This window comes from Cynoglossus semilaevis, chromosome W (assembly GCF_000523025.1).
Source record: "Cynoglossus semilaevis isolate Cse_v1.0 chromosome W, Cse_v1.0, whole genome shotgun sequence".
Lineage (NCBI taxonomy): Eukaryota > Metazoa > Chordata > Actinopteri > Pleuronectiformes > Cynoglossidae > Cynoglossus > Cynoglossus semilaevis.
In genome coordinates this window covers 4,212,926-4,221,250 of record NC_024327.1, presented here as the reverse complement: position 1 = coordinate 4,221,250, position 8,325 = coordinate 4,212,926, and the positions used below count along the sequence as shown (strand labels likewise).

The 8,325-nt window shown below is 40.0% G+C and overlaps 1 protein-coding gene across 4 annotated transcripts in view; it reads right to left on the bottom strand.

Annotated features, from left to right (window-relative positions):
* Nucleotides 1-3: 3 nt before the first annotated feature.
* The window catches only part of LOC103396989 (phosphatidylinositol transfer protein beta isoform-like), a 25,664-nt gene continuing 17,342 nt past the window's right edge, over nucleotides 4-8,325 (bottom strand). For 2 of the 4 annotated variants that reach the window (XM_025052891.1, XM_025052893.1), the window contains one exon: nucleotides 6,564-6,786. In XM_025052891.1, coding sequence (XP_024908659.1) covers nucleotides 6,628-6,786 — 159 coding nt within the window. In that variant the 3' untranslated portion in view covers nucleotides 6,564-6,627. Of the gene's footprint in view, nucleotides 3,012-6,563; nucleotides 6,787-7,486; nucleotides 7,547-8,325 lie in introns of those variants that run through there. The other 2 variants (XM_008335237.3, XM_025052892.1) reach the window with 2 other exon arrangements.

Below are 8,325 nucleotides of genomic sequence, written 5' to 3'. Positions count from 1 at the left end.
GTGTGAATTCAATACATTTTATCAGATGTAAGATTTATTGGCACACAAAATCTACAGAAAAAGGCACGAAATACCATACGTTCACTACCGAATCTCCTGATATTCAAAAGCTGATCAGACTCTATAGAGTTTATAAATAAGGAGCATGGCTGAAACAACCTCCTGAAATGTACTGTGCTCTCTCATACATTCTGACAAGTTCTCTTGAACCAGATAACCGCCATCACCAGGACAGAGATTTAAACATGAAATAACATATGGAGAGACTGCACCGACTCTTTAGAAGAAATGTAATGGACTGGAATGTTTTCATGATGAACCAAACCTTACCGGTGTTCACCCACAGACAGACAGATGATAAAAAGGAGTCAATGGTTTACAAACACAAACATTACAACAAATGCATTGAAACATTAAACTCAACTGATTGTCTGAAAAGAGTGATATTACAGAAAATTTGCCTTTTATAGAAATCAAACAGTCTACAGTTACCTTTAAAAAAAAGGAAAAATAGCTCATTAACAGTATTTTTAAGAGGAAAACAAAATCCGGACAGCAAATGTTTGAATGTTTAAATCTTTAAAAACTGATTTGTAACGTGACAAAAAGCTACCATACTGTCGTGACAACACAGCAGTAAAAAAACGTTTGGACTTTACAGTTTATAACATTAGTTGATGTAGAACGCTGTAGACCAGATGTTAAAAGTCAAGAGTGAGTGATAATGAGGCAGAGAACTGACAGTGGCATTTTGTGACCAGTGTACAACTTCCCACTCAAAGACGTAAACACAAATGAAACCTTGTGGTGGATAAACAAACAACCCTTTGAACATACAGTGGTATTTGACTGAGCCTGATTAACAGTCCTGTAGATCAACAACCACTTTGATAAGTTGGGATATATTTTCAATATATATTTTACTGTTCATTTGAGCAATACACTTTTTGTGGTAGCTTAAGGAACATCCCTTGCTTATTTTCTGCTGAATTTCAATAACCTAAGAATCCAATCGACTTGACACATACTAAATTTAAGAGCCTTTATAGTCCAACATTACTTGTTCAAAATGCGGGTCACATCACAGTCAAAAGCGGACACCACATGTGGTCTAAGGGCCAAAAAGATCGACTATATTTAGGCCCAGTGATTAAATAATTTCACAAAGGTATCAGCAGGTACTGACAAATCAGCTTGGTTTTGAATTCTAACTGGCCAACAAAATATTAAAGCAACATTCTCCCTGGTTTAACAGATGTTTCTATCATCATTTTTAAGGAAAAAAAACAGAAATAAATAAAAGGACTAATTAAAATAGAGGGGGTCAATACGACAACTGACAAGTAAGCAACAAAAGAAATGGTTTTGGTCCAACAGTTTACAGTTACAGAGAAAAGGAATCCCACAGAAATGGTGACAACCAGTAAAATAGCACAAGAAAATGTGACTGTGCTCAAGACATGAACTTAACAGGTCAGTGACACGACATGGTTAAAGCCCACCCTTGTCTCTGCACTGTTTTTACCTTAGACGGTATAGTAGATGTTATCTAAGAAATGAATGTAGTTGCGTTGCTAGAAAAACAGCTCCAGCTGTACAGATAATTCTGGTCTAATTCTAGGGTTTCCCTTTAGTAAACAAAAGGGCTGCCTCCAGTTTCAGCCATGCTTGATTTTGCCACTCCTCATTTGGTCTACCTAACAAGTAGTAACTGTTATCAATTAGTCCTCAGAGAGAGGAACTATCACAACTAAGCGAGGTAGCTAGAGCAGCAGCAGAGGTACAAGAGGTGTTGATGGGACCAGGGGCAGAAAGGCCGGGACATAAGGCTAGCAGTTTGGTGCTGGTGTGGGGTTGTCACTGATGAAGGCAGTTTATGTATATGTAAACAATGAGAATAAAACATGGGAGGTCTCAAAGCAGATGAGGTCTACACAGAGTTTTGGCATGGGCTGGTTGAGTTGGGACAAAGCAGTGTGGGCTTGTGACGGAGAGAGTGTTGCTCCATATGTGGCTGTTCTGTGGTGCAGGGGAGGGGAGCTCCTTCAGGGAGTTTAACACTAAACATCTTCCGTATGTGGAGTGTTTGTGGAAAGACAAAAAAAGACGCTGTAAACACTTCGAACAGTGACATCCTTTTAGCTGAACAGGCTTGTGTGGCTCTGTCCAGCTCCAGCTTTAAGAACTAAGTCATCACAAAGGTATTCACACCTTTGACTGTGGGAGAAATATCTCAGGTTTATCCTTGTTGTGCGCAACGCATGCATGTCTTACACATGAGTATGTGCGAGTTTCTGCTAAATATGAGTGAGAGAAAGACAGCAAATACCTGTACGGATATGATTGTCAGTGCTATTAAGATGCAGTACTTTGGCTACAGAAGAGGTTGATGAAGGGGGATTTGCAAAGGGCCAGGGTTCCAAGGGTGTTAGTAATCATTTAATGGAGGCAGTGGCAGGAACTCAAGGAGAGGAGAGGTAATGTAGGGCATTGTCTTACCAGAAATGCTTTGGAGGGTTATCGATGCATAAAAGAAATGAAAATTAACCATAAATATTATTATCAAAATAACACAAAGAGAATATTTGGCTCTACACCAATGTAGAATTAAACCAATTAATTCATTTTAAAATATATAGTAGCTCAAGGACGTGTTCCTCTCCAAATTAGCAGAGAAGATTAGAAAGGCAGGTTCTGTCAGTGACATATTGCTGATACCTGGTGTTTCCCCCACAGAGGAGATAAAAAAATTAACAAAGTCTTATGAGCGGGGGATCCTGTTGGTTTCTACGAATCAGTTCCTCAGTAGGGAGAGGGTCTGATTGGGTTTCAAGCTAAAAATCTGTTCTCCTAATTGCAGGTAAGGTTTCTTCTCTACAGCCTGAATCAGTCAAGATAAAAACAATGGCACCAAAGAACCACATAGCCGGCTTTCATCAGGGTTTTTTCTTTTCTTTTGAAATTCAGTCATCCCTAGCTCTTGTCCCTCGAACTTCACCCTTTTTACGAAGCTGTAGAGATAAACAAAAAAAGAAAAGACACATTAGATTTTAGAAGTTAGGACAGCAGTACAATGTTTTGTTTGAATACTAAACCAAATGATGGAATTATAAATATGGTAAAATTAACAATATGCAAAAGAACAAGTCAAAATTTGCGTCATAAGGTTGGTGCATTGTAGTAATCACAGTGCATCTTAACAGTGGTCTGCAGAACCTGCAGAGAACCTGCCACAAATACTCAGGGAGAGAAAGTGAGAAAACGTACATCTCTGCATACTCATCTACCCGTGAGTGCGGGTAGATGAGTAGATAGAAGCATGATGTAATAGGGCTGGGTATCATCAGATGCCCTGCATTACTATATTATGACAATATTTTGTCAACGATAATGATAATATCACGATACAGGGATTCTGTAATAATTGATCTAATTGGATAATTGATCACTTGATAAAGTGGAGGCTTGAAAAATTGCAACAGGTTTTTGTGAGAGAATCTGTTTAAAATGAGTGTATGTTTAACATTTAAATATCAATACTGGCCACCAGTATATCAATAACATACTGCAAGACAAAATACTACAGTATATCAAAGTATTGATATTTAGCCAGACCTCTTTAAGACTGGGCAACAATAAGAATTTTTGTGATTAATTGCACTGTCAGCAAGTCCAATTATCAATTCAAAATTGTAAAGAGCAACCTTTTTTAAATGTACTGCCATATGAATGAAATAACATTGTTTAACATTTTTTAAGAGTAGCATTTAAGAGTAAATCTCAACTTAAGCAATGTCCGTCCATCCATCCATCCATTTTCATCCGCTTATCCGTTACCGGGTCGCGGGAGCAGCAGTCGCCACCCAAATCACATTGCACCGTACCAAACCTTCCTGCGGGTGGTGAGTCCACTGGAAGGTACCAACCGCCCTAACCGGGACTTGAACTTGCCCAGGAGGTGAACCCTGGGGTCTTAAGCAATGTAATCAAAGCAAATATAACTAGAGACTAGGGCTGTCAATCTTCCCACTTAAATACGATAAAATAAATAAATCAAACTATGTTCAAATTTTTAAAAGTTTTTCAAGCTCATTATATACCCCTATATAATAGTGCTGCTCGGATGCCGTGGGTTGCTGACCTCTGTGATAGGACAAACACCAACTACAAATGGATCAGTATAAACTCACACCGGCTCTAAACAATTGAAAGGTTCTTGCTGTGCGAGGTGTCTTCAGGCAAGGAGTGAAAGCAGCTGGTAGATGGTCGATTTGTTTTAATAACAAACGTCAAACACGTCCATCTCCCCTTTTAGAAACGGCATCACTTGCTTGTTTTCATACAGATAAAACTAGTTTCCTACAGAAAACAAGTGACCGATCCTCCACAAACAATAAATAGAAAATGGCGTATAGCTCAGCCAGCAGACTGAAGTCCCTTCCTGTTCTTTAGCAGATTCCGCTGTTATTGTGTGACTCCACTGACCTGCAGGTAACTGAAGGTTCAGACCATTCCACAGTTACCAGAAAGCATTCACTTTATCAGGTATGCAATTTGTGTAGGACAGCTAACGCTTTCAATCTTTCAAACATACAATCGTTCATCGAGGGATTTTTGATCTGACTGCATTAGTTTCAATCAACAAAACTAAAATATCTAAAAATATGCCTGGGTAAACTTTTCCAAATTTAGGATTTATTTTTTAAATAAACGGGACAAAACTGTTCTGTATTATTCCTAGTTAGTTCCATAGTTTTGAAGGAGGGTAGAGTTGAGGGACAATGAGTCTGGTCCCTAATGTGAGGTTCTTTTTTTCATATAGCATTTACTGTATGAGAATAAAAAAGGGAACAGCATTGATCCCATTCTCTGCCTGGCTCTGTTCCAAACCAGTGTGCTCTCAGTAAACAGGCAGAGTTTGCACCAAACAAGCTGATCTGTAGTTTCACAGCCCATCATCATCAGCAGAAAGTGTCACTTAAGGTGCAGTGTCAGCTTTTTCTTCCCTCAACTCTTCTCCCGTTTCTCTCAAATTCAACGAAAGCCCAAATCACTGACAAATATTTTATTTCTCTAGAAGATTGAATGTTTGCACATTATTTTGCTACTCTTCTACATCCTAACTCGACAGGCACATCAGTGACAAATCTGAATAGACAGATAGCATTTTTCTGTAGGAATGGAACAGGTCCGATTTATCGTAACAAAGGCGTATACCATCTTCAGCGAACCAAAGTTGAGGTCAAAAAGAGTCCACCTTAACAGGTAGGTTGGCTCCTGTTATCTCTCATGGTAGAAAGGTGTTCCTCTTAATAGGACTGACTAAAAAAACAAACAAAAAAGCTACAGTCAGTTGTAAGGTCTTTCTTACCTTGTAGACAGACACCCCCAACTGCTGCACCTGAATGGAAGGGTTAGGAGTACCACATTATAAGGGTTTTCCTCCAGAGCTTGAATGAGCCACAGGTTTGGGGGGGTTTAAGTCTGCAGTGAATTTAGATCCTTACAAATGATCTTTTGTAGAATATAAAAGATGCTTCAAATTTAACAAGATAAAAAACACAGAGTTCCTCAAATGCAGCTGTTCAGGGATTGTTTGTTGTTTTAAATTCTAAATGTATATGAGAATGTCTTGAGACACGAGCACTGTGTGAATTCAATACATTTTATCAGATGTAAGATTTATTGGCACACAAAATCTACAGAAAAAGGCACGAAATACCATACGTTCACTACCGAATCTCCTGATATTCAAAAGCTGATCAGACTCTATAGAGTTTATAAATAAGGAGCATGGCTGAAACAACCTCCTGAAATGTACTGTGCTCTTTCATACATTCTGACAAGTTATCTTGAACCAGATAACCGTCATCATCAGGACAGAGATTTAAACATGAAATAACATATGGAGAGACTGCACCGACTCTTTAGAAGAAATGTAATGGACTGGAATGTTTTCATGATGAACCAAACCTTACCGGTGTTCACCCACAGACAGACAGATGATAAAAAGGAGTCAATGGTTTACAAAGACAAACATTACAACAAATGCATTGAAACATTAAACTCAACTGATTGTCTGAAAAGAGTGATATTACAGAAAATTTGCCTTTTATAGAAATCAAACAGTCTACAGTTACTGATGACCAGAATAGATAACATTTAAAAAAAAAGGAAAAATAGCTCATTAACAGCCTACGGAAGCGGAGGGGGTGATTCTGTAGTTTCATAAGCCATTTGTTGCTGAGCGGGGGGTTATCGAAAGGGAAGTGGACGTAGCCATAAAGTCCAGTCAACCACAGGTGGTCATGTAGATCAAAAGAAATGGATGGCTCCAGGGTTCCCTGTGAGGAAGTAGGTTGGGAGTAGGTGTTTTTTTAGTAAGTTGGTGTGAAGATCTCCCATTGTTCCCAGAGAGTAGAGGTGTTTTTAGAGAATAGGTGTGAAGAGAGAAGAGAAGGATAATGAGGCAGAGAACTGACAGTGGCATTTTGTGACCAGTGTACAACTTCCCACTCAAAGACGTAAACACAAATGAAACCTTGTGGTGGACAAACAAAACGAGGTTGGGCCGTTTGTGGACAATGATATTATTGTTACTGTTTAAGACTGTGCCTACAGTCATCACTAGGTGGTGCTGCTGAATCGGAGGGTGTGATTCTGTAGTTTCATAAGCCATTTGTTGCTGAGCGGGGGGTTATCGAAAGGGAAGTGGACGTAGCCATAAAGTCCAGTCAACCACAGGTGGTCATGTAGATCAAAAGGAATGGATGGCTCCAGGGTTCCCTGTGAGGAAGTAGGTTGGGAGTAGAGGTGTTTTTTTAGTAAGTTGGTGTGAAGATCTCCCATTGTTCCCAGAGAGTAGAGGTGTTTTTAGAGAATAGGTGTGAAGAGAATTTGGGGAAATTCTCTTTGAATGTGTGGGGCTATGTGACCATGTGTGCTCAGGAAAGCCATCTGGTGTCTTATCAGCTTCCTGCTGCAGACCCAACCAAATGTGAAAACCACTGAAATCTAACACAATGGAACAAAGACCTCTGATGAAATGGCACACAAGGATCCATCCTCTTGCTTTCTCCAGCATTCACCCAAGTTATCTGTCCTTTCTTACTCAATCACAGCACAGACCCCATTTCTCAAGCCTGCAGAATTCCATTTGTATGTTGTAAATAGAATTTATAGTTAGTTGCCAAAGTGTGTTAAATCATAATCTGTTATCTAAAGTGTGCTAAATCAAAGTGTGTTAAATCATAGTCTGCTTGTCAGGAGTAGGTACTCCTAGAAATGTTTTACGATGTGGTCCACAAAGGATGAAGTCTGTTCCTCATCAAGTATGTGAATCGTGTGAACTTTGCCCAAAGAGTATATACGTAATGAAAAAAACAACTGCTCAGTACTTGTGAAACTTTCTCAATAAAAGGAGCTGCAGTCCTCATACACTTTAGGACTTAGGTGAGCCAACTCTGCGAAGCTGTTGGCCTCTCTGCTCCCCCTCGCAGCGAGTGAAACGACGTTGTCAGGTGTGGTTCTTTTCAGGTCATTCTATCTGTGGCAGTTAGATGACAATAGTGGTGGCTGAATAACGTAATTTCTGGCACAAACATATGTTAATGAGGGGGAAAAGGGGGGGGGGTGGTTTTAAATAATTTCCAGTCCATTAAAACATTCAAAACCCTCCCACCATTTCTTCTCTCATGTTCCCCCAGCACCAAACAGGGAACATTTCTCATTTTTTTGCTCTTGGATTAAGTCACCCCAACTATAACTGAATCATTCATTTTTTTACCTAATTTATTTTACACATACCATAAACCTATATCTTTGGGTTTATGGTATGCACCTGTACCTAAGAAGTTGAGTTAATTCAGAGTAAGCTATGGAGTTGCATGTGAACACACACGCGCGCACGCACACACACGCACACGCACACACACACACACACACACACACACACACACACACACACACACACACACACACACACACACGCACGCGCGCACACACAGAGACACACACACCCTTCTCTCCGTCCCGTCGGAGGTTCGTTGATACAGTAACTTGGAAGTGTTGCTAATAGGGAGTGAAGCGACTGTAGCCTCCTCGGTATATACTGGCCTGCAGCGAGGACAGCACCAGCCCCATGTCTTCAGCGTGACTCCGACTTTTGCCATCTGTCAACGGGGCAAAGGCATTCTGGAACAGACATGAACATGAATGGACGGAGACCACGCAACCGACAAACACACAGAAACACAAACACACACCAAGAAGAAGACGAAGAAGACGAAGAAGACGACGACGGAGAAGAAGAAGAAGAAGAAGAAG